At 47.2% G+C, this 27,440-nt stretch overlaps 1 protein-coding gene across 2 annotated transcripts in view; it reads left to right on the forward strand.

Annotated features, from left to right (window-relative positions):
* The first annotated feature begins 207 nt into the window (after positions 1–207).
* The window catches only part of CASP2 (caspase 2), a 56,168-nt gene continuing 28,935 nt past the window's right edge, over positions 208–27,440 (forward strand). The window contains exons 1-3 of one of the 2 annotated variants that reach the window (XM_056529410.1): positions 208–468; positions 22,964–23,108; positions 26,362–26,520. In XM_056529410.1, the coding sequence (XP_056385385.1) occupies positions 22,965–23,108; positions 26,362–26,520 (303 nt within the window). In that variant the 5' untranslated portion in view covers positions 208–468; position 22,964. Of the gene's footprint in view, positions 469–18,304; positions 18,542–22,963; positions 23,109–26,361; positions 26,521–27,440 lie in introns of those variants that run through there. The other variant, XM_056529409.1, reaches the window with a different exon arrangement.

The following is a 27,440-nucleotide window of genomic DNA, read 5'->3' on the forward strand; positions in this document are numbered from 1 at the left end:
GATTTTACACACTTCCCCTCACACCAACATGGCCACGTCCCGTGTCTGCCTCAGAGCCCGCAGAACACATCGCCATTGTCTACTCTAAACTTCCTCCTTCTTCGTCCTGAAAACCGCGGGAAAAACAGGAACGGACCAATCAGGAAAAAGCCCGCGAAACCTCAATGACGTCAAGGCTTTGTGTCCGGACGAGAGGGCGGGGCTGGGGTGTGCGGCGCATGCGCACCTGGTGTGGAAGGCAGCTCAGACGGAGCACCCGTGTATGCTCGGTGTGACGGGTGGACGCAGGTGCGGGGGATGACTACGGGCTGCAGCGGCGGGCGCCGGATGCGGTAGGCTCCACCCCCTACCGGATTCCGCCGTTACTCACTGCAACGTTAGAATTATTATTATTTTTTTTTTTGTGTGTGGATGACACCACGTGATCGGGTGGGCGTGGCTTACTCACTGCCTCTACTTGACCGACAGGTGAGTTTGATGTCATTGTTCTGGTGGTGGGAGTGCGCATGCGTCAGGTGGGGAAGTTCATTTTAAGAGGGAACCTAACTTTATTTTTTTTACCAACTGCAAAAATATTAAAGTTTTAAGTTGCCTTATGACGTCGTACTGCAGCGTCCAATGAGGTGTGGTGTCACGTGGTTCATGTGCAATTTTACATCTTTATGAAAGTGCTTTATGGCTCTTGTGTCTGTTTTTCATATATATTGCCATACACTGAACCCTCTGAATATAATCCTGTTATTTATATACTGTGCCCCCAAAAATAAATTGTATATACTGTCGCTCATAAATGGATGTATTAAAGGAAATCTGTCATCAGTATCACCCGCACTAAGGCTGCACGCACACCACGTTTTTGTAATACATTTTCCGTATACGGTTTCAAGTTAAAAACCGTACGGAACTGCATAGAAAACTGTATGCATGGACTTAACATTGTAAACCGTATGTCAAACGCATCATCCGGTTTAGTCCATTTTTCATCTCATACGGTTTTGTCCAGTTTTTTTACCTGTATCCAAAACTGTAGCCTACCACGGTTTTTGGTCCGGGTAAAAAATTGTACTAAACCGTATACGTTTTTTTTTTAACATGGGAGTCAATGGGAACTGTACAGAACTTGACTTTGCAGTTTTTTTTCTTGGAATTTCAATCAAACAAGTGAAACTTTATTCAAAATGGAGTGAAAAGTTAAAGACATATACGTTTTTTTCTTTAAAAAACTGATGCAGCCGGACATTTTTCAAACCTTATACGGGTTAAAATTTGTACACACTTTTTGATACAGTTTAGTCAGGTTTTGAGGAATCTGTTTTTCATCAAAAACCTGATACAGGAACTGTATTGCAAAAACGTGGTGTGCATGCACCCTAACCTGTCATACAGACTTATAGTGCTGGTGATACTGATGAAAATGATACATGCAATGTCCTGAATGGTCCAGCCGTTGCGCCGTTATCCCTGTTTTTTCTTTTTATGTAAATTAGGTCTCTTGGGCGGAGCTCTGGGCGCCCTACGTCATCTTCTGCCGGGCGGGAGCTCCGCCTAACTCATCAACATGCATGTCCTCCCTCCCTGCTCTCGCAACAGGTTCTCGCCACAGCGCATGCGGAAGCTCCGCCCGGCTCATCAATATGCATGGCCTCCCTGCTCTCACATCAGGTTCTCACCACGGAGCATGCGGGAGCTCCGCCTGGCATATCGACATGCATGGCCTCCCTCCCTGCTCTCGCAGCAGGTTCTCGCCACAGCGCATACGGGAGCTCCGCCCGGCTCATCAATATGCATGGCCTCCCTCCCTGCTCTCGCAGCAGGTTCTTGCCACGGCGCATGTGGGAGCTCCGCCCGGCTCATCAATATGCATGGCTTCCCTCCCTCCCTGCTCTCACAGCAGGTTCTCGCCACAGCGCATGCGGGAGCTCTGCCTGTCTCATCGATATGCATGGCCTCCCTGCTCTCACATCAAGTTCACGCCACGACGCATGCTGGAGCTCCGTCCGGATCATCAATACGCATGGCCTCCCTGCTCTCACATCAGGTTCTCGCCACGGTGCATGCGGGAGCTCCGCCCGGCTCATCAATATGCATGGCTTCCCTCCCTGCTCTCACAGCAGGTACTCGCCACGGCGCATGCGGGAGCTCCACCTGGCTCATCGACATGCATGGCCTCCCTCCCTGCTCTTGCAGCAGGTTCTTGCCACGGCGCATGTGGGAGCTCCGCCCGGCTCATCAATATGCATGGCTTCCCTCCCTCCCTGCTCTCACAGCAGGTTCTCGCCACAGCGCATGCGGGAGCTCTGCCTGTCTCATCGATATGCATGGCCTCCCTGCTCTCACATCAAGTTCACGCCACGACGCATGCTGGAGCTCCGTCCGGATCATCAATACGCATGGCCTCCCTGCTCTCACATCAGGTTCTCGCCACGGTGCATGCGGGAGCTCCGCCCGGCTCATCAATATGCATGGCTTCCCTCCCTGCTCTCACAGCAGGTACTCGCCACGGCGCATGCGGGAGCTCCACCTGGCTCATCGACATGCATGGCCTCCCTCCCTGCTCTTGCAGCAGGTTCTTGCCACGGCGCATGTGGGAGCTCCGCCCGGCTCATCAATATGCATGGCTTCCCTCCATCCCTGCTCTCACAGCAGGTTCTCGCCACAGAGCATGCAGGAGCTCCGCCTGGCTCATCGATATGCATGGCCTCACTCCCTGCTCTCGCGGCAGGTACTCGCCACGGCGCATGCGCCGTGGTGAGAACCTGCCGAGAGAGCAGGGAGGGAGGCTATGCATACTGATGTGCCTGGTGGAACTCCTGCCCGGCGAAGATCACGTTGGGTGCCCAGAGCTCCGGTCTTAGCTCCACCCGTGCCCGAGTTATCTCGTTTACATTAACAGAAAAACAGGGATAACGGCGCAACGGCTGGACCATTCAGGACATTGTAAGTATCATTTTGATCAGTATCACCAGCACTACAAGCCTGTATGACAGGTTAGTGTGGGTGATACTGATGACAGATTTCCTTTAAATTCTATGCCCCCATAAACAGAGAACATTTACTTCGCCCCTACTGTATATACAGTGACCCTCCGACCTACGATGGCCCCGACATACGATCATTTCAACATACGATGGCCTCTCAGAGGCCATCGCATGTTGAAGGCAGCATCAACATACGATGCTTTTGTATGTCGGTGCCATCGCATAAACAACTATCCTGCAGCGCATACTGCCTCAGCTGCCACCGGATAGCCATTTAAGGTGCCCCGTGTGGTCCGGTGGGTGTCACTAACCTGTACCGGCACTCAGGACCGTCCTCTTCGGGATCCTCTGCATCGCCGGCGCTATTCATCGTCATCATCAGGTCATCGCGCACGCTGTCCCGTCATCCAATAGGAGCGGCGTGCGCAGCGACGTGATGATGACGATGAAGAGACGCAGCAGAGATGGTCCGGGGACGCGGAGACAGTGATGGAGGGCGACATCCAGGGCAGCGGTGAGTGGCGGGCAGGTGAGTAATAACTTCCTATACCAGTGGTCTTCAACCTGCGGACCTCCAGATGTTGCAAAACTACAACTCCTAGCATGCCCGGACAGCTGTTGGTTGTCCGGGCATGCTGGGAGTTGTAGTTTTGCAACATCTGGAGGTCCGCAGGTTGGAGACCACTGTCCTATACTTTACATTGCACGGATCCCTCAACATACAATGGTTTCAACTTACGATCGTTCATTTGGAACGGATTACCATCGTTTGTTGAGGGACCACTGTACCATACTTACCAGTCTGGTGCTCGCTCCCCTGGCAACCTCATTAAAGGGGTGCTCCGGTGGAAATATATATTTTTTTTTAAATCAACTGGTGCCTGAAATTTCAACAGATTTGTAAATGACTTCTATTAAAAAAATCTTTACCCTTCCAGTACTTGTCAGCTGCTGTAAACTGCAGAGGAAATTCTTATCTTTTTGAATTTCTTTTTTGTCTTGTCCACAGTGCTCTCTGCTGACACCTGTGCCCGTGTCAGGAACTGTCCACAGTAGCATAGGTTTGCAATGGGGATTTTCTCCTACTCTGGACAGTTCCTGATACAGGCATCAGGTGTCAGCAGAGAGCACCGTGGACAAGACAAAATAGAAATTCAAAAAGAAAAGAATTTCCTCTGTAGTTTACAGCTGCTAAAAAGTACTGGAAGGGTAAAGATTTTTTACTAGAAGTAATTTACAAATCTGTTGAACTTTCTGGCACCAGTTGATTTAAAAGTTTAAGTGCTGCTCTTGTCTTGGCTATCCATTTTTGGCTCCTAGATAGGGATGCAGGCAGTGTGACTACATCCTACAGCAGTTGTCTCAAATTGTGGCCCTCCAGATGTTGCAAATCTTCAACTCCCAGCATGCTTGGCATGTATATTAACAAACATTTCCTGGCTTATTACCTGTTGTTCTCCATGGTAAATGGAGCAGATATTATGTGAAATCAGCTGAGGCAGGGGCGGTGGTCCAGTTGGGCTACAGAAGGAGATGGAAGTGGTCCGGGCGGCTGCCCCCAGTGTCCTAACGGGACTGTAAGCATACATGGGCTATATCAATATACTTTTTACTGGCAGGGAAGTCACTTTTCCCTTTAAACAAAGAGACTCTGCTTTGGGATTCTCCTGGAAGAATGAACATGTTCATTCTTTTGGAGGAACAATTTCAGCGGCAGAAGACCCATTCACATCAATGTTTAGGTTTATGCAGAAATTCCGTAGTGTGAACATACCCTTACTGGCAGAGATGACATGCAACAGCCTAGCTTTTTTTTCCCGAATTTAAATAATATGCACGTGCAGCCTAGCTGATCATGCATTTTTATGGTAGCTATGTGAGGAATAGCTGTTAGTTCAGTGATTGTTTCGCCATAGCTTTCTCTTTAAAGGGTACTCCGCTGCCCCAGCCTTTGGGACATCTTGTTCCGAACACTTGGAGTGGGGGTCCTGACATCGCGGCCACACCCCTAGTGACGTCACACCACGCCCCCTCAATGCAAGTCTATAGACTTACATTGAGGTGGTGTGACATGACGTCACGATCCTCGCTGCCCGCACCCAGCATTTCAAGCGAACACCAGGTGCTGCACAGAGATTGTGGGGGTCCCAGCTGTGGGACCCCTGTGATCAGACATCTTATCCCCAATCCTCTGGATAGGTGATAAGATGTCTAGGGGTGGAGTACCCCTTTAATGGCTATGTTATGCGAGATTACATCTTTAGGCGACGTAGTAAACATACAACCAGGAGAGAGAAAAAAGACAAGTTCTGCAACAAATTATGGGTAAAACATCTGCAAACAATGAAACAGGAAACCATAAAACTGTGACATAATCTGTATGGGGGTCAGTGCTGAGCTAAGCGTGGTGCCGTCCAGCTGGAGAGGGATACTAGTAGGATAGAGTGGGGGGGGGGATGAGGTTTTCATATTTGGGGAATTACTCAGGTTTGCATGTGGTTTTACTGCAAAAGCGCTCTTTTTTTTTTTTTTTTTTTTTATGTGTTTACCATGAGATTAGGCCAATGTTTCCCAACCAGTGTTCCTCCAGCAGTTGCAGAACTACAATTTCCAGCATGCCCCGACAGCCTTTGGCCTGGCCCCTCTGTTGTGCGCACCAGCACCTTGCCCTAATGTATACAGCGCGGCGGGTCTGTGTAGCTAGTTCAGGAGCTCACTTCATACTGGCTAATGCCTTACATCACTGATCTGGGCGATGTCCGGCATTAACCCTTTAGGCTCCACGATCAAAGTTGATTGGGGTATCTCAGTGGAGTTGATCAGAAGACCCACGTCAAAACCAGTGGTGTTTCGATCAGCTGAGAGGAAGGGCAGAGGGTCCCTACCTACCTCCAGCTCGTCCGATCGGTGCTCCAATAATGCTGCCAGCCTGTAGTAATGGAGCGCCGATAACACTGATCAGAGCTGCATAACATGTGTCTGCAATCAAAAGATGGCAACTAGTAGTGTAGTCCCCAAGGCAGTGTCTTCCAAACAGTTGTTGAAAAACTACTACTACCAACATTCACGGACAGCCTTTGGCTTTGGACATGCTGGGAGTTGTAGTTTTGCAACAACTGGTGACACACTGTTTGGAAAACACTGCCCTATGGGGACTAAAAAATTTGACATAAAAAAAAAGGTAATAAATAATTGTGAGCCCCCCCCCCCTAATAAAAGTTAAAATCACCCCTTGGATTGGATATGAATCGGCAGGGATTTGACCATTTGTTTATTATATCGCAGTACCATATCGAAATCGCAATATTTATCTCCATAATCGCATTCGCACATTTTCCCCAAATTGTGCAGCCCTTGTAAAAAGAAAACCTCCTTAACTTACTCTTTTTATTTTTTATTGTTTGGTTGCACTGCACATTTTATACAATTGGTCATGCAAAGAACAAGCCCTCATGTGGGTTTTTGGATGGAAAAATATGTCTGTGTCTGCACATATGATGGCGCTAGGACCACTTGGAAATGCGCTGTCTCATGAACGGCAATGCGTTTGTGAGCGGAACTCGCAGAAACACGGGAATGTCCCTGTGGAAGATTCATGTGAAATTCCGCACAAACATTCTTCCATGTGAATATAGACTTAGAGTTATGCAAAGGTTACACAAAAATTTTAAATAGACTGCGACTGCAGTGAGTAACGTGTCAGGAGTCGTCCTCTTCTGACATCTGCTTCTTAGTGATATCTGACCAGTCGGAGGGGATTATTTATATAAGTAGAAAGTCCCTTTAAGAACGAAACACTAACCTGACCACATAGTTCCTTTTATTTTCTCCCTCACACTCCTTTAGCGGTGTCTTCACTTCTGCTTCCTCTTAAGATCCCTTTCTGGATTTACTTGCTTTCTTCCACTTCTCATTGTCTGGCTGTTATAATGTTATAATACTATAATGCAGTGGCGATTCGATATATCCCGATATATCGCGATACCGTCTAGGTGACGATACATCGCGATATATCCCGATATATCGCCCACCTGGGAGCATTCATAGATCCCAATAGACGCCGCTGTCAGCTTTGACAGCGGCGATCTAGTACTCCGGTGCTCACTTTTCTCATGTTATCCCGTCCGGGCTGCAAAATAAAAGAAAACGCACTTTATCTTACCTGCCAACGAGCCCCCGGAGCTCCGGTACAGGTGTTCGGTCCCCGGGCTGTATTCTTCTTACTTCCTGTTAGGCTGAAGCTCCATGTGACGTGCCGGACTATCACCAGCAGAGGCGGGACATCGCTGCGGCCAGTGATAGGCTGAAGCTCCGTGTGACGTGCCGGGCTAACAGGAAGTAAGAAGAATACAGCCCGGGGACCGAACACCTGTACCGGAGCTCCGGGGGCTCGTTGGCAGGTAAGATAAAGTGCGTTTTATTTTGCAGCCCGGACGGGATAACATGAGAAAAGTGCGCACCGGATACTCCTTTAATAGCCAGCCGCGGCGATTGCCGCATGCTGGCTATTAGCGGCGTCCCCCGGCTACTAAAATCAGCCGGGGGTCGTATAGTACGGAGCGGGCACGAGTCGGAGCTCGCTCCATACACCCAGAGCGACGCCGTGTCAGATCCGGCCTGCCCGGCTCCACAAATGTGGAACTTTTATCTCCTGATGCCCAGGACATGCTGTTCCGGGCGTCCGCAGATAAAAATTCCACATCCCTAAAAGAATCCCTAATTTTTTCTTACATCCCTAGTTCTAAGGCTGCGTTCACACGGACGTCTAGACCCGTTCTTCTCCCGTCAAAAATAAAAATGGATGTTATCTGTTCGGATCCGTTATTGTTCAGTTAATAAACAAAAAAATGTTTTGTTCTAAGCATGCTCAGAAGTAAAAACGGATTGAAAAAAACGGATGCAAACGGATGACATTAACCCCTTGCCTCAAATGGACGTTCATTAACGTTCATCTGTGGCTCCCGAGGTATGACGCGCGTTCAGCAGGTGAGCACGCATCATACCCGGTGGGTCCCGGTTGCTATAAGCAACCAGGACCCACAACTAATGCCGGACATCGCCGATCAAGCTGATGTCCGGCATCAACCCTTTAGACGCGGCGATCAAACTTGATCGCCGCGTCTAAAGCGAAATTAAACATTGCCGGTTAGCTCAGTGGTGCTGTTTGGGACTGCTGTGGTGAAATCGCGGCGTCCCGAACAGCATGCTGGACGCAAGGAGGATCCCTACCTACCTCATCGCTGTCATTTTACCCAGAGTGAGTGACTTACGATGGCCCCGACATACAATCATTTCAACATACAATGCTTTTATATGGCGGGGCCATCGCAAAAACGGCTATCCGGCAGCGCAGACAGCTTCAGCTGCTGCCGGATAGCCGTTTGATGTGCTCCGGTGAGTGTCACTCATCTGTCCCCGCCGCTCTGGACCGTCCTTTTCATGCTCTGCTGCATGGCCGTTGCTCTCCTTCGTTGTCATCAAGTCGCCGCCCACACCGTCCCGTCATCCAATAGGGGCATTACAAATTTTTGGTAGCTTTTTCTCTTATGAAAAGGTAAAGTTGGGGTCTACTCCAGCATGTTATTGTAATTTTTTTTTTTTTTTTTTACACTAACATGCTGGTGTTGCCCCATACTTTTTTTTCGGAATTTCTTCAGAAATACCCCATATGTGGATGTAAAATACTCTGCGGGCGCACAACAAAGCTCAGGAGTGAGAGCGTCATGTACATTTGAGGTGATTTGCACAGGGGGGGCTTATTGTTACAGCGGTTCTGACATAAATGCAAAAAAAAAACTACATGTGACCCCATTTTGTGAACTACACCACTCACGGAACGTAACAAGGGGTATAGTGTAATCCCAAACTTCATTTTCACAAGGGGTAATAAAGAAAAAAGCCCCCCAAAATTTTAACCCCAATTCTTCTGAGCATATAAATGCCCCATATGTGGATGTAAAGTGCTCTGCGGGTGCACTACAATGCTCAGAAGAGAAGGAGCGCCATTGGGCTTTTGGAGAGAGAATGTGTCTGGAATTGAAGTCCACGTGTGTTTACAAAGCCCCCATAGGGCCAGAACGGTAACCCCCCTCACATGTGACCCCATTTTGGAAACTACACCCTTCATGTAATGTAATGAGGGGTACAGTGAGCATTTACGCCCCACAGGTGTCTGACAGATTTTTGGTACAGTGGGCCGTGAAAATGAAAAATGTAATTTTTCATTTGCACAGCCTACTGTCCCAAAGATCTGTCAAACGGGTGTAAATGCTCACTGCACCACTTATTACATTCCGTGAGGGTTGTAGATTCCAAAATGTGGGGTCACGTGTGGGGGGTTCATGCACCACGGGGGGCTTTGTAAATGCACAAGGCCCCCGACTTCCATTCCAAGCAAATTCTCAAAAAGCCCAATGGCGCTCCTCTTCTGAGCATTGTAGTTCGCCGCAGAGCAATTTACATCCACATATGGGGTATTTCCATACTCAGAAGAAATGGGGTTACAATTTTTGGGGGGCATTTTCTCCTATTACCCCTTGTGAAAATAAAAAATTAGGCGTAACACCAGCATTTTGGTGAGAAAAAATCTAATTTTTCATTTTCACGTCCAACTTTAACAGAAATTTGTCAAATACCTGTGGGTTCACTGTACCCCTTGTTACGTTCCTTGAGGGGTGTTGTTTCCCAAAAAGTATGTCATGTGGGAATTTTTTTTGCTGTTCTGGCACCATAGGGTCTTCCTAAATGTGACATGCCCCGCAAAAACCATTTTCATCAAAATTTGCTTTCAAAAAGCCAAATGTGACTGCTTCTCTTTTGAGCATTGTAGTTCTCCCGCAGTGCACTTGACATCCGCCCACACATGGGGTATTTCCATACTCAGAAGAGATGGGATTACAACTTTTGGGGGGCATTTTCTACTATTACCTCTTGTAAAAATGACTCAAAAATAGGCAAAAACGGTCTTATGAGGCACTGCTTTTAGAGGTCACAAAACGGAGACTCAGGCCAGCACAGGACAAGTGATTTTTATTTGCAAAAAAGGACAATGCGTTTGCGCCAGCGCCGCATCACACAGGATCCTTTCCAGCATCTCTTGCACACATCGGCATTTGAAGAGTGCTGTTATACGTTTGGACCTGAGGAAAGCACTCTGTATGTGCCGAAACGTATTGTCCTTTTTGCAAATAAAAATCACTTGTCCTGTGCTGGCTTGAGTCTCTCCGTTTTGTGACCTCCAAAAGCAGTGCCTCATAAGACCGTTTTTGCCTCTTTTTGAGTTATTCGTGTCGTATAACTGGCTCTTCCTGCTAAGAGTCCAGTCCCGATCAGCGGGCAGAAGCCTCCTAATACCTCTACCCACCAATCCTCAACAGATATTTGCACCAACGGGTGAGTAAAATCACCTAGGTGTGGTGGAGGGACCCACAGAACCTTTACTTGTTACAAAGGGAGCGCCCCCTTTTTCTCGTTTTTGTCTTTTATTTCTGAGCTTTTGTAAAAAATTGTAAATTTGAGGAAGAAAATGCATTTTTAGTGGGAAATTTTTTTTAATACACACATACAACTTTACCGAAAAGTCATCAAACACCTGTGGGGTGTTGAGGCTCGCTGTACCCCTTGTTACGTGCCATGAGAGGTGTAGTTTCGAAAATAGTATGCCATGTGTTTTTCTTTCTTTTTTGTTTTAAAAAAAATTTTTTTTTGCTGTTATGGCACCATAGGTGCTTCCTAAATGTGACATGCCCCCCAAAAACCATTTCAGAAAAACTCACTCTCCAAAATCCTATTGTCGCTCCTTCCTTTCTGGGCCCTCTAGTGCACCCACAGAGCACTTGACATACACATATGAGGTACACATTTGGATTACACATTTTGGGGGACTTTTTCTCCTTTTACACCTTGTAGAAATTCAAAAACTGGGTCTACAAGAACATGTTAATGTAAAAAATGAAGATTTGGAATTTTCTCCTTCACTTTGCTGCTATCCCTGTGAAACACCTAAAGGGTTAACAACAAACTTTCTGAATGTCATTTTGTGTTTTCTGAGGGGTGCAGTATATATAATGGGGTGATTTATGGGGTATTTCTAATAAGAAGGCCCTTCAAATCAACTTCAAAACTGAAATGGTCCCTGAAAAATTCAGATTTTTGTGGAAAATTGCTGCTATACTTTGAAGCCCTCTGATGTCTTCCAAAAGAAAAAACTTGTCAACTTAATGATGCAAACATAAAGTAGACATATTGTATATGTGAATCAATACCGTATATACTCGAGTATAAGCCCCGTATATACTCGAGTATAAGCCGAGTTTTTCAGCACGATTTTTCGTGCTGAAAACACCCCCCTCGGCATATACTCGAGTGAACTCTCCACCCGCAGTGGTCTTCAACCTGCGGACCTCCAGAGGTTTCAAAACTACAACTCCCAGCAAGCCCGGGCAGCCATCAGCTGTCCGGGCTTGCTGGGAGTTGTAGTTTTGAAACCTCTGGAGGTCCGCAGGTTGAAGACCACTGCGGCCTTCGACATCATCCAGCCCCCTCTCACCCCCTTTAGTTCTGTACAGTACTCACCTCCACTCGGCGCTGGTCCGGTGCCGCAGGACTGTCCGGTGAGGAGGTGGTCCGGTGGGATAGTGGTTCCGGGCTGCTATCTTCACCGGGGAGGCCTCTTCTAAGCGCTTCGGGCCCGGCCCCAGAATAGTCACGTTGCCTTGACAACGACGCAGAGGTACGTTCATTGCCAACGTACTTCTGCGTCATTGTCAAGGCAACGCCTCTATTCCGGGCCGGAAGTGCTTAGAAGAGGCCTCCCCGGTGAAGATAGCAGCCCGGAACCACTATGCCACCGGACCACCTCCTCACCGGACAGTCCTGCAGGACCGGACCAGCGCCGAGCGGAGGTGAGTACTGTACAGAACTAAAGGGGGGTGAGAGGGGGCTGGATGATGTCGAAGGCCGCAGTGGTCTTCAACCTGCGGACCTCCGGAGGTTTCAAAACTACAACTCCCAGCAAGCCCGGACAGCCGATGGCTGCCCGGGCTTGCTGGGAGTTGTAGTTTTGAAACCTCTGGAGGTCCGCAGGTTGAAGACCACTGCGGGCGGATGATGACAAGAGGATGATGAAGGGGGGGGGTGGGATGATGAAGGGGGGGGTGTGGGATGATGACAAGGGGATGATGAAGGGGGGGGTGTGGGATGATTACAAGGGGATGATGAAGGGGGTGGGGATGATGACAAGGGGATGATGAAGGGGGGTGTGTGGGATGATGATGAAGGGGGGTGAGGATGATGAAGGGGGGGTGTGGGATGATGACAGGTGATGATGATGAGGGTCTGGATGATGACAGGCGGTGATGATGATGAGGATGTTAATGACGGGGGTCTGGATGATGACAGGGGGGGGATGATGTATTTCCCACCCTAGGCTTATACTCGAGTCAATAACTTTTCCTGGGATTTTGGGTTGAAATTAGGGGTCTCGGCTTATACTCGGGTCGGCTTATACTCGAGTATATACGGTATATAATTTATTTAATATGTCCATTTTCCTTACAAGCAGAGAACTTCAAAGTTAGAAAAATGCTAAATTTTAAAAATTTTCATGAAATTTGGGAATTTTTCACCAAGAAATGATACAAGTATCAATGAAAATTTACCACTAAGAAAGAGTAGAATATGTCACGAAAAATCAATCTCTGGATCAAATTTATAAGTAAGAGCATCCCAGAGTTATTAATGCTTAAAGTGACAGTGGTCAGATGTGCAAAAAATGCTCGTGTCCTCAAGGTGAAAATGTGCTGGGTCCTTAAGGGGTTAAAACAGTACTCCACCGGAAAAATATATATATATTTTTGTTTTTGTTTTTTTTAAACAACTGGTGCCAGAAATGTAAACAGATTTGTAAATTACTTCTATTTAATAATCATAATCCTTCCAGTACTTATCAGCTGCTGTATGTTCCAGAGGAAGTTGTGTAGTTCTTTCCAGTCTGACCACAGTGCTCTCTGCTGACATCTCTGTTCGTGTCAGGAACTTTCCAGGGAAGAGGAAATTCCCCATAGCAAACCTTTCCTGCTCTGGACAGTTGCTGAGATGGACAGAGGTGGCAGCAGAGAGCACTGTGGTCAGAATGGAAAGAACTACATAACTTCCTCTGGAGCATGCAGCAGCTGATAAGTACTGGAAGGATTAAGATTATAAAATATAAATAATTTACAAATCTGGGTTTGCCGTTATTTTATAGACTAAAATGGCATGCACGTGTGGCTGTGATTACGACGCTCTCACCGTGATTCAGGCGGACACAAACGCCGCCCCATTTCTGTCGTTTCCGATCCACTGTGGAGGACAACTTTGGGCATGCGCAGAGCACTTACAGCCGCTGGGCAGAGCAGCGCTGTCATCGGAGAACACAGAGAGCGCACTTCAGAGACCCCCATGGCAATCATGTGACATTGGATATGGAGGGGGGTGAATATATAAAGCTTGTAAACCTAACCTTAATAAATATATATATATATATATATATATATACCGTATTTATCGGGTCTAGAGCGCTGCTGTCGGACCTTTTCACCCTCTGGTTATCGGCGCCGCTGCCCGTTCTGTCCCCCTGACTATCGGTGCCGGCGCCGATAGCCAGGGAGAGAGAAGCGGCGCCGACAGCCAGGGGGAGAGAAGGGGCAGCGGCACCCATTGCCGGCGCCGCTGCCCCGTTGCCTCCCCCCATCCCCGGTGGCATAATTACCTGAGTCGGGTCCGCGCTGCTCCAGGCCTCCGTCGTGCGTCCCCGGCGTCATTGCTATGCGCTGAACGGCGCGGCGCATGACGTCAGAGCGCCGCGCATAGCAACAACGCTGGGGACGCACGACGGAGGCCTGGAGCAGCGCGGACCCGACTCAGGTAATTATGCCACCGGGGATGGGGGGAGGCAACGGGGCAGCGGCGCCGGCAATGGGTGCCGCTGCCCCTTCTCTCCCCCTGGCTGTCGGCGCCGCTTCTCTCCCCCTGGCCGGCACCGATAGTCAGGGGGACAGAACGGGCAGCGGCGCCGATAACCAGGGGGTGAAAAGGGCCAACAGCAGCGCTCTAGACCCCAGGAAAGGCAGGGGGAGAGAAGCGGGCAGCGACGGCCTCTCTCCCCCTGCCTTTCCTGGGGGTATATCGGGGTATACACGCGCACACACGCACCCTCATTTTATCATGGATATTTGGGTAAAAAACTTTTTTTACCCAAATATCCTTGGTAAAATGAGGGTGCGTGTTATAGGCCGGTGCGTGTATACCCCGATAAATACGGTATATATCTATAAAAAATGTAATAATAATAAAAAATAAAAAAAAATATATATATATATTTATTTGTGGACATATATTATAAATTAATTTATTGTGTATTATTCTAATAAGAGTTTATGAACTTATGTGTTTTTCCGTTCTGGTGGGCAGACAACATTGGCGGAGTAGTTTAGTTTTGTGTGCATCTAGTGATAAAGTTGTAAAATAACTTGGCCTGGCTCCATCTTTCACTTCTGTAGAAGTTTTTTTGTCCACCCTCCCTCAGAAGTCACGTGTTCATTTCCTCCTTGGGTAAACAGAACAAAGAAGAAAGCTGCATCACGATTAACACTACAGCACCCGCCATGGGCCTGCGGACCACATTAGAAACATTAAGAAAAATGTATCGGTAGTAAAAGAGCTTCTGCATAACAAGATAAGGGGCCCTAAAAGTAAGAATCTTACTATTTGCATGTAGGCATCCTAAACTAATGTGCCTCCAACTGTTGCAAAACTACAACTCCCAGCATGCCCGGACAGCCTTTGGCTGTCCGGGCATGCTGGGAGTTGTAGTTTTGCAACTACTGGAAGCTCACTGGTTGGGAAGTTCTGCCCTAAACCTTTCCATTAGGTTTAGTAAACCCTTGTAGTATTGGCTGATCACAGCAACAAGGATCATTAGGTAGAATACAGTCATGGCCGTAAATGTTGGCACCTCTGAAATTTTTCAATAAAATGAAGTATTTCTCACAGAAGAGGATTGCAGTAACACATGTTTTGCTATACACATGTTTATTCCCTTTGTGTGTATTGGAACTAAACCAAAAAAGAGAGGAAAAAAGCAAATTGGACATAATGTCACACCAAACTCCAAAAATGTGCTGGACAAAATTATTGGCACCCTTAACTTAATATTTGGTTACACACCCTTTGGAAAAAAATAACTGAAATCAGTTGCTTCCTATAACCATCAATAAGCTTCTTACACCTCTCAGCCGGAATGTTGGACCACTCTTCCTTTACAAACTGCTCCAGGTCTCTTATTGGAAGGCGCCTTTTCCCAACAGCAATTTTAAGATCTCTCCACAGGTGATCAATGGGATTTAGATCTGGACTCATTGCTGCCACTTCAGAACTCTCCAGCGCTTTGTTGCCATCCATTTCTGGGGGCTTTTTGATGTATGTTTGGGGTCATTGTCCTGCTGCAAGATCTAGGACGCAAACCCAGCTTTCTGACACTGGGCTGTACAGTGCGACCCAAAATCCGTTGGTTATCCTCAGATTTCATGATGCCTTGTACACATTCAAGGCACCCAGTGCCAGAGGCAGCAAAACAACCCAAAACATCATTGACCTCCACCATATTTCACTGTAGGTACTGTGTTCTTTTCTTTTTAGGCCTCATTCCGTTTTCAGTAAACAGTAGAATGATGTGCTTTACCAAAATGCTCTATCTTGGTCTCATCTGTCCGCAACACGTTTTCCCAGAAGGATTTTGGCTTACTCAAGTTCATTTTGGCAAAATGTAGTCTTGCTTTTTTTATATCTCTGTGCCAGCAGTGGGGTCCTCCTGGGTCTCCTCCATAGCATTTCATTTTTTGTCGATGGATAGTTTGCGCTGACACTGATGCTCCCTGAGCCTGCAGGACAGCTTGAATATCTTTTGGAACTTGTTTGGGGCTGCTTATCAACCATCCAAACTATCCTGCATTGACACCTTTCATTAATTTTTCTCTTCTGTCCATGCCCAGGGAGATTAGCTACAGTGCCATGGGTTGCAAACTTCTTGATAATGTTGCGCACTGTGGACAAAGGCAAATCTAGATCTCTGGAGATGGACTTGTAACCTTGAGATTGTTGATATTTTTCCACAATTTTGGTTCTCAAGTCCTCAGACAGTTCTCTTCTCCTCTTTCTGTTGTCCATGCTTAGTGTGGCACACACAAACACACAATGCAAAGACTAAGTGAACTTCTCTCCTTTTTATCTGCTTTCAGGTGTGATTTTTATATTGCCCACACCTGTTACTTGCCCCAGGTGAGTTAAAAGGAGCATCATATGCTTGAAACAATCTTATTTATCCACAATTTTGAAAGGGGGCCAATAATTTTGTCCAGCTCATTTTTGGAGTTTGGTGACATTATGTCCAATTTGCTTTTTTTCCTCCCTTTTTTGGTTTAGTCCCAACACGCACAAAGGGAATAAACATGTGTATAGCAAAACATGTGTTACTGCAATCCTTTTCTGTGAGAAATACTTCATTTTCTAGAAAAATTTCAGGGGTGCCAACATTTACGGCCATGACTGTAAGTCTTTAGCAGAAGTTATTCCTCCCGACATACACACGTGCACGCTGGGCTTGCCCGTGTGTGCATATGTTTATATATATATATATATATATATATATATATATATATATATATATATATATATAGTTCTTCTGCAAAAGGATTGCGCATTTAAAAATCCAATATTTGCAAATTTAGTTTCCTTTGACATCGGGGAATAGTCGGGTCACCACCACCATACACAACAGGCGCTGCCAAAATCTTTGGGTTTGGCTGAGGTTTATCTAAAGGCGGTGTATTCCAACCTGTGGCTCTACAGCTGTTCATAACTTCCATTAGGACAGCCTTCCACACTAGAGAGCCATAGGATAGGAAACCAGTGATTCTCAACCTGTGTAACCTCAGAAACGACATTTGTCCCTGGTTGCGACCCCTAGGGGCGTGTATAGTAGATGTGCCTGTATGCGAGACGGCGCATCTGTTACTACTAGCAAGCATCGCTCTTTTAAAGTGGAGGAGGCACTGAACCCCCCCAGCGAGGCCTTAGCCAGCCGCCTTAGGGTACATTCACACTGAGGAATTTGAGCGGGATTCTCGCTTAAAAATTCCGCTGTGGAATTTGCGTGTTTTTTTTTTTTTTCGCGTGGAATTTTATTTTTTGCTGGCCTATAACCACCAATCGCAATTTCCCTTTTTTTTTTTTTTCGTGCAAAATTTCTGCGCGAATTCCATGCAAATTCCGCTCGAAAACAATGTCTGGCGGAATTTTTTTTTTTTTACTATTGGATTCTGCTTGAAGAATGAACATGTTCTTTCTTCAAGCGGAAAGGAAATCCACAAGTGGAATTTCCGCAGTGTGAACAGGAAAGCGTAAAACACTTTGCAGTCAATGGGAAGAGGAGATGTTGCTTAATTTGGAGCGGAGAATTCAGGAGGAATTACTCGAGTAAATTCCTCTTGAATTACTCCGTGTGAACGCACCCTAACAGGCCAGTATACTTGTGATCCAGAGCAAATACGGCTTCACTGCAACGGTTGCTGGCTCCTGGTCAGGCAGCGCCTGACCAGGAGCCAGCAACCGTTCCAGTGAAGCCGTAATTGCTTTGGATCACAAGTATACTGGCTAATGCAGTATTCACAGGGGGTTAAAGGGATATTCCAGGAAATTTATATATATATATATATATATCAACTGGCTCCAAAAAGTTAAACAGATTTGTAAATTACTTCTATTAAAAAATCTTAATCCTTTCAGTACTTATGAGCTTCTGAAGTTAAGGTTGTTCTTTTCTGTCTTAGTGCTCTCTGATGACACCTGTCTCGGGAAACGCCCAGTTTAGAAGAGGTTTGCTATGGGGATTTGCTTCTAAACTGGGCGTTTCCCAAGACAGGTGTCATCAGAGAGGATTTAGACAGAAAAGAACAACCTTAAACTCGGAAGCTCATAAGTACTGAAAGGATTAATATTTTTTAATAGAAGTAATTTACAAATCTGTTTAACTTTCTGGAGCCAGTTAATATATATATATATATAAAGTTTTTTTCCTTGAATACCCCTTTAATCCTGGCCCCTGCAGGTCCTTGGTGGACCTTTTAGGGAGAAAAGCATGGCTGCCGCTCAGTGAGAAAGGCGGACAAACGAAATTGTCCAGGAAACACTATAAAATAATCAGCTCTGATGTGAGACAGTCTAAAACTACGTTCACATTACACATCAATGACCTGATATGGGGCAGTTGAGAGCGGTAACCACCAGCCGGACGAGCCTCAGCCGACAGTTATGTGACGGTTATGACCAACAGCTACGTCTGTGTGCGGCTGTAGAGCGATCAGCCTACCCACGGCCTTTGCATTACCCTGATGTTGGCTACTGAGGCTGCTTAATATGGATGGCATCCAACTGATCTATGAATCTTGCCGTGACCAATGGTCAGCGACCGATATCTTCCATGTGGGGGTGCTCCATGGGATCGGCTGTTTGGCGACAAAAGCCACGTAAGGAAGACTATGCTGCGGCAGCTGCATTATGATACATGATCCAGTTATATACAGCAATTAACACACATATATATATATATGTGTGCATATACCCTATTTTTTGTCATATAAGACGCACCCAATTTTAAAGCATAAAAATCTAGAAAATAAAGATTCTGAACCAAATACAATGTAAAGTATAGGACAGTGATCTTCAACCTGCGGACCTTCAGATGTTGCAAAACTACAACTCTCAGCATGCCCGGACAGCCGTTGGCTGTCCGGGCATGCTGGGAGTTGTAGTTTTGCAACATCTGGAGGTCCGCAGGTTGAAGAGCACTGGTATAGGAGGTAATACTCACGTGTCCCCCCCCCCCCCCCCCCGCTCCGGACCCGTCACCGCTGCCCTGGATGTCGCCCTCCATCGCTGTCGCCGCGTCCCCGGGTTGTCCCCGTCGCTCCAGAACGTCTCTGCTGCCCGGTATCCTCGCTCTCCGTCGCCGCCATCACGTCGCTCCGCACGCCGCTTCTACTGAATGACGGGACGGCGTGCGCGGCAACGACTAAGGAGAGCGCCGGCCATGCAGGGGATCCCGGCACGGAGCAGACACCGAGGAGGCAGGTAAGGTCCCTCCCGGTGTCCTGTAAGCTGTTCGGGACGCCGCGATTTCACCGTGGCGGTCCCGAACAGCCCGACTGAGCAGCCGGGTTAGTGTCACTTTCACTTCAGACACGGCGGTCAGCTTTGATCACCGCATCTGGAGGGTTAATACAGGGCATCACCGCGATCGGTGATGTCCTGTATTAGCCGCGGGTCCCGGCCGTTGATGGCCGCAGGGACCGCCGGTTTTAATGTGTATTTGCCGTATAAGACGCACCAACTTTCTCCCCCCAGTTTTGGGGAAGAAAAAGTGCGTCTTATACGGCAAAAAATACATTATATAATTGCCATAGATTTCTAAGGGTGTTGTTGGCACCGAAACTATACTAGCCAAAGGTATACCAAAGGACAATTGTCCGACTAATATCTCACTAATAGATGTGCATATTGAGAGCATATCCTGACATTTAATCCTAATTTAGAGCTCAAACGTAGTGTGAATTTGGCCTAATTTTAGCATACACATGCTGGATATCTCAGTTTTATAAAGTCATATTTGAAACAGTGTTTCCCATCCTGCAATTTTCCATCTGTTGTAAGACTACAACTCCCATCATGCCCTGCCAAACTTTGGCCCTGATAGGGGTTGAAGTTTTGCAACTGCTGGAAAGCCCACACATAAAGAACAATTATTTAGAGCAGTCGTCTCAAACTGTGACCCTCCAGATGTTGCAAAACTTCAACTCCCAGCATGCCCGGACAGCCGCTGGCTGACCACAGTGCTCTCTGCTGACACCTCTGTCCATGTCAGGCACTGTCCAGAGTAGGAGCAAATCCCTGTAGTAAACCTCTCCTGCTCCAGACAGTTCCTGAAATGGACAGAGGTGTCAGCAGAGAGCACTTTGGTCAGACAGAAAGGAAATTAAAAAAGAAACAAACTTCCTGTGGTGCATACAGCAGCTGATAAGTACTGGGAGGATTTTTTAAAAGAAGTAATTTACAAATCGGTTTAACTTTCTGGCATCAGTTGATTTAAAAAAAAATGTTTTCCAGAGTACCCCTTTAACCCCTTAAGGACGCAGGACGTAAATGTACGTCCTGGTGAGGTGGTACTTAACGCACCAGGACGTACATTTACGTCCTAAGCATAACCGCGGGCATCGGAGCGATGCCCGTGTCATGCGCGGCTGATCCCGGCTGCTGATCGCAGCCAGGGACCCGCCGGCAATGGCCGACGCCCGCGATCTCGCGGGCGTCCGCCATTAACCCCTCAGGTGCCGGGATCAATACAGATCCCGGCATCTGCGGCAGTTCGCGATTAAAATGAACGATCGGATCGCCCGCAGCGCTGCTGCGGGGATCCGATCATTCATAACGCCGCACGGAGGTCCCCTCTCCTTCCTCCGTGCGGCTCCCGGCATCTCCTGCTCTGGTCTGTGATCGAGCAGACCAGAGCAGGAGATGACCGATAATACTGATCTGTTCTATGTCCTATACATAGAACAGATCAGTATTAGCAATCATGGTATTGCTATGAATAGTCTCCTATGGGGACTATTCAAGTGTAAAAAAAATGTAAAAAAATGTAAAAGTAAAAAAAAAGTGAAAAATCCCCTCCCCCAATAAAAAAGTAAAACGTCCGTTTTTTCCTATTTTACCCCCAAAAAGCGTAAAAAACATTTTTTATAGACATATTTGGTATCGCCGCGTGTGTAAATGTCCGAACTATTAAAATAAAATGTTAATGATCCCGTACGGTGAACGGCGTGAACGAAAAAAAATTTAAAAAGTCCAAAATTCCTACTTTTTTAATACATTTTATTAAAAAAAAAATTATAAAAAATGTATTAAAAGTTTTTTATATGCAAATGTGGTATCAAAAAAAAGTACAGATCATGGCGCAAAAAATTAGCCCCCATACAGCCGCTTATACGAAAAAATAAAAAAGTTATAGGTCATCAAAATAAAGGGATTATAAACGTACTAATTTGGTTAAAAAGTTTGTGATTTTTTTAAGCGCAACAATAATATAAAAGTATATAATTATGGGTATCATTTTAATTGTATTGACCCTCAGAATAAAGCACACGTCATTTTTACCATAAATTGTACGGCGTGAAAACAAAACCTTCCAAAATTAGCAAAATTGCGTTTTTCGTTTTAATTTCCCCACAAAAATAGTGTTTTTTGGTTGCGCCATACATTTTATGATATAATGAGTGATGTCATTACATAGGACAACTGGTCGCGCAAAAAACAAGCCCTCATACTAGTCTGTGGATGGAAATATAAAAGAGTTATGATTTTTAGAAGGCGAGGAGGAAAAAATGAAAACGTAAAAATTTAATTGTCTGAGTCCTTAAGGCCAAAATGGGCTGAGTCCTTAAGGGGTTAAGGACCAGGCCAATTTTATTTTTGCATTTAGTTTTTTTCCTCCTCGCCTTCTAAAAGTCCTTAAAGGGGTACTCCGGTGCTTAGACATCTTATCCCCTATCCAAAGGATAGGGGATAAGATGCCTGATCGCGGGAGTTCCGCCGCTGGGGACCCCCGTGATCTTGCACGCGGCACCCCGTTTGTAATCAGTCCGTGGAGCGCGTTCGCTCCGGGTCTGATTACCGGCGACCACAGGGCCGACGGCGTGTGATAGCTGTCACGTCCCCTCCCATAGGCTTACATTGAGGGGCAGAGCGTGACGTCACACGGGGGCGGAGGCGTGGCGTCACATGGGGCGGAGCGAACACGCTCCGGGGACTGATTATAAACTAAGTGCCGCGTGCAAGATCACAGGGGTCCCCAGCGGCGGGATTCCCGCAATCATGCATCTTATCCCCTATCCTTTGGACGTGAAGTCATGCCACGCCCCCTCCCATAGACATGAATAGAGGTGGCATGGCGTCACGTCACCCCAGTCCAGGAAACCCGGAGGCTTCCGAAACTGGAGTTCACTGATGTCCGCCCTTACCGGCGGGACCCTGGTTGCTGATAGCAGCCGGGACCTGCTGCACATGATGCAAACACCGGTCCGGTGCCCGCATAATGTAGAGGACGTAAATGTATGTTCTGGTGCGTTAAGTACCACCGCATCAACAAGTACATTTACGTTCATTGTCCTCTTAGTCCACTTTGGCATGCATCTGGGGTATATGTCATAAAACACTTCCAATGTCAACCTCTATAGCAGTGGTCTTCAACGTGCGGACCTACAGATGTTACAAAACTACAACTCCCAGCATGCCCGGACAGCCATTGGCTGTCCGGGCATGTTGGGAGTTGTAGTTTTGCAACATCTGGAGGTCCTCAGGTTGAAGACCGCTGCTCTATAGTATAAATGAGTTGTAAAGGTAGCCTTAAATGCAATAATAGGCATAAAGCAAACACACCCTGTCCTAATGTCCTATACAGGATGTGTGTTTCCAATATGGCCGCCACAAATAAATATATATTTATTTATATGTATAACTAACTGACAAGTTTCTAGCTGCAGCACTTAAAATAGATTATGTATCATGTATAAACTTCAAAATATTTTGTAAAAGAAAACAAAATTATTCATGACACAATCACCTTTAACTTCTCTATACGCTCCCAGCGCTACCCTCCCCCACCCTCAGTGATATATCAGCAGATGGTCATCCAGTGCATTATGTTTTCTGCCCAGAGGCTTAGAGAGGCCTCGTATATATCCTGCTATGTGAAGCATCTGAATGTGTTACTTATATACATGTCAGGTACAGTAATGGATATCTACATCGATCTGCCACAATGCAGCATTTTAGTTGGAAGAGATCCCGACTGTAAGACTATACGATTTATTAATTTTTTCTCGCTCTCTTCTTAGGATGCTGGGAGGAATGCAGGATCAACACAAAAACGTCCTCATCGGACTGAGGGTGAAGTTAATACAGGAGATGGAGCCCGATGAGATCATAGAACATCTTGTAGCCAAGAAAGTCCTTACTCCATATATGCAAGAAAAAATCCAGGTAAAAGATAAGATCTGACAGGAGTTCTGTGTGCAAATGTTTCACTTAAAAGTAGGGATCGACCGATTATCGGTTTGGGGGATATTATCAGCCGATATTCACGATTTTGGACGTTATCGGTATCCGATAATGCACCGCCCCGGCCAGAGACCGCCGCTGCCCCATTGCCTCCCCCATCCCCGGTTTTATAATTACCTGTTCACGGGGCACGGAGTCCGCGCTACTTCTGGCTCCTGCGACGTCCTGCGTTACGCTGTGCGTTGCGCAATGACGAGTGATGTCCTCAACGCGACGTCACAGTCAGTGCACACAGTGACAGCTCAGGATGCTGCCGGAGCCAGAAGTAGCGCGGACCCCGGGAACAGGTAATTATAAAACCGGGGATGGGGCAGCGGCGGTGGTTGGACTAAGGACCGGCAAGGGGAGAGAAGTGGGCGGTGGCGGTCTCTGGCCAGAGGATGGGGGGGTTGGACTCAGGAGGAGTTGGTAGCGGCGGCGGTCTCTGGCCCCACAAAAGCCACTGCAGTTCATTGATTTAAGGCGCCCCCTTTAAATCGTTGATCTGCAGCGGCTTCTTTGGGGGGGGGGGGGTCAGAGAAATAGCCGATAACTTATACCGGAATATCGGTATAAGTCATCGGCCTTAAAAGCCACAGATTATCGGTATCGGCCCTAAAAAATCGATATCGGTCGATCCCAACTTAAAAGGAGATCTGCGGTGTTAGACGCTCCTCCACTATAAGTGTGGGGATAAGTGTCTGAACGCTGGGACCCCCGCGTTCTCCTGTACGGGGCCCCGGCTCCCTCTGTGCAGGAGGCGTGTCGGCCGCAGCATGACACGGCGGCCTACACTCCCCCTCCATGTATCTCTGTGGGAGAGGCGGAGATGCAGCGTTCGTCCCTGCCTCTCTCAGAGAGCTGTATGGAGGAGGCGTGTCGTCAACCTCGGTGAGGTCGACGAGATGCGTGTTAGCTACGCAGAGCCGCGGCAATGCTGGGTCCCTGTATGGGATATCATGGGGGGGTCAGATCGCTGAATAGGCTCCTATGTCGATTGCTAACTCACAGCTATATGTAGCCTGTTATTGTATATCTTTCATGTTGATTTTTACCAAGTCATACTGCTAAAGGGAATCTGTCAACAGTGTCATCCTCACTCACCTGCTGATAGTAATAGTGCGGGTGATGCTGATTCTGATGAAGTATACCTTTTTCTGATCAGTGGAGCAGTTCCAGAGTTATGTCCGAAAATCCAGATACAGTGGTCCCTCAAGTTACAATATTAATCGGTTCCAGGACGACCATTGTATGTTGAATCCATTGTATGTTTAGACCAGAACTCTATGGAAACCTGGTAATTGGTTCTAAAGCCACCAAAATGTCATCCAAAAATAGGAAAAAGGTGAGGATTAAACAAAAATAAGTAGATAACTAATATAGATAAAACAAATCCTTCCATATAAAAGTAATAAAGATCTGCTGGGAGCTGTAATCACTGTCTATGTAGAGGACAGGAGCTTCTTCGGGGTCCTGTACAGTACACAGTAGGGATCGACCGATTATCGGTATGGCCGATAATCACGATTTTGGGCATTATCGGTATCGGCAATTACCTTGCCGATAATGCCCCGCCCCCACCGCACCGTGACCGCCCCAAGATCGGTCGATCCGTAGTACACAGTGTCCTAAAAAAGTCAAATGGAGCCGCCCTTACTTGGTGTCCCAAGGAGCAGCTAACCCTGGGACAGGTAAAGAGTACAGAAAATGTAATACCTCCCTGTACTGTAGGGGGCGCTACTAGGCAGGAATTCAGTGCATGCGCTTCAGTAATACAGGGGTTTTACCAGTAAATCGCCCATTCTGATTGGTCAGTTCTTCCGGCCATTGACACGTTTCACAGATCTGGACTGTATGTTGAGTCTGGTTTCAAGTTACAATGGTCCAGAAAAGACCACTATATGTTGAAACTATTGTATGTTGAGGCCATTGTAAGTTGAGGGATCACTGTAGAGACAAGGTACATTGTGCCTTGGGGAGTAGTGAACCTGAGGTGTCTGATCTCACTGGGTGTCCGGCGCACTGAGTGTTGGCACGGGCACTGCTAAACTCTCACCCTTTCGGGCCTTACCTCCTGGTTCCCAGCCAAAGTAGTTTTTATAGAACTGGCCGAATGTTTGGGCAGTTACCTCCCTGCTACATTCACTTATTTAGGTGTGTCTCACCTCCCTGCAAGCCCAGGTCCCTGTTTTGGCAGCTAGTTTATGGCTCCTCGATTGATACCCAGACTTAGTCCTGATTCCAATAGAGCAGTTGTCTTCAACCTGCAGACCTCCAGATGTTGCAAAACTACAACTCCCAGCATGCCCGGACAGCCAACGGCTGTCCGGGCATGCTGGGAGTTGTAGTTTTACAACATCTGGAGGTCTGCTGGTTGGAGACCACTGCAATAGAGTATACCTTTTTCTCTGATCCGTGGAGTAGAGCAGTTCCAGAGTTATGCCCGAAAATCCAAATAAGCTAATAAAGTGCCTTGGTGCACTGGGGGCGTTCCTAACCCCTTGGTGCACTGTTCTGTCTGCCCGGCATGGCCCTGTACAATGGCACTTTCATAAACATTTATAGACCTGCTTGATACTGAGGTTTTCTGCCCAGGCAGCACTATTACCCTGTACCAGCAGGTGACACTGGTGACAGATCCCCTTTAAGGAGTGGAGTCTCCATGGGTCCGCATTACTGTATTCTGTGCTTATGTAAGTACACCCAGGAAAATTTAGGACCAGTTCACACTGAGAATTTCTACACGTACAATTCCCGAGGAGAGATTCTGAAAGCATCAGGCACCGCCGGTGATATGACCGTTCGGACATGTCATTCTCATTGACGGCAGTGCAGCTTGTGCAGAATTCAGTTCCTTTTACAGCTATGGGAGGCTGCTGCAAAGCCGGATTTCTGGGCAGAAATTCTCAGTGTGTGCACGTACCCTAAGACCTATGGGAAGACAAGGATGGGCACGGTATTATGGATGTAGTGGTGTGCAATGCATGAAGCCTGTTGTGGATGGGTTATAGAGTAGTCACCACCCTGGTATTTACAAAATAGGTCCCGTTTCAGATTGTGGGTGGTCTCAGCAGTCGGACTCCCACCTGTGATCAGTCACCTACCCCCGGTCCTGTGGAAAGGGGGATTAGTTCTAATGGTAGAACAACAACTCTTAAATCCTTATTGTCTGCTCTTCTCTCCCATCTCTCTCAAGTCTAAGGGGATGAGTTTCCGACAGAACAGTGCGCTGCTGGATTTGCTTCCCAAACGTGGCCCGCATGCATTCTCCATCTTCTGTACTGCGCTGCGAGACACGAATCAGGAGCACCTAGCAGAACAGCTGGAGCAGAAAGTGAGAAAAACCGAACCCGAGGTAAGATCGGCCTCCATCAGAATGCTGGTCACAGGGGCATAAAGCCCCTTAAAGTGTTACTATCATTTGAAAAACGTCGACACGTCATCCAGACATGTCAATGCAGTGGTCCCTCAACATACGATGGTAATCCGTTGCAAATGAACCATCCTTAGTTTAAACCATCGTATGTTGAGGGATCCGTGCAATGATAAGTTTAGAAAGTTATACTCACCTGTCCCTGCTGCTCCGGACCATCACCGCTGCCCTGGATGTCGCCTTCCATCGCTGTCGCCGCGTCCCTGGGGTGTCCCAGCCGCTCCGGACCGTCTCTGCTGCCTGGGATTGTCGCTCTTCGTCACGTCGCTGCGCACGCCGCTCCTATTGGATGACTGGATGGCGTGCGCGTCGACGTGATGACGATGAAGGAGAGCGATAGCGATGCAGGGGATCCTGAAGGTCCAGAATGGCGGGGACAGGTGAGTGATCGTCAGCGGACCACACGGGGCACCATAAACATCTATCCGGTGGCAGCTGAAGCAGTCTGCGCTGCCGGATAGCCGTTTATGCGATGGCCCCGACATACAAAAGCATCATATGTTGGTACTGCCTTCAACATGCGTTGGCCTCTTAGAGGCCATCGTATGTTGAAATTATCGTATCGTAGGTCGGGGGATCACTGTAGTTTAGATCTCCCCGTTGTAAGTCTGGAGACCTTCAGTCGCGAATTATAATCTGGTGCAAACACTGCAGCACTCTTCACTCCCTGGCTGCCTTCTCTGTCTGATTCATTTACTCCATACACTAACGCAGTCAGGCTTCATTGAGAGCCGAGGAGTGAAGTTCTTGCTACTGTCCACTTCACTGGCATATAACTCCCGATTGCATCTTTCAATCCTGAGGACCAAATGTCGAAAAGTTTTTTGAAGTTACGGTAACGC

The sequence above is a fragment of the Hyla sarda genome, chromosome 7 (genome assembly GCF_029499605.1).
Source record: "Hyla sarda isolate aHylSar1 chromosome 7, aHylSar1.hap1, whole genome shotgun sequence".
Taxonomy (NCBI): domain Eukaryota; kingdom Metazoa; phylum Chordata; class Amphibia; order Anura; family Hylidae; genus Hyla; species Hyla sarda.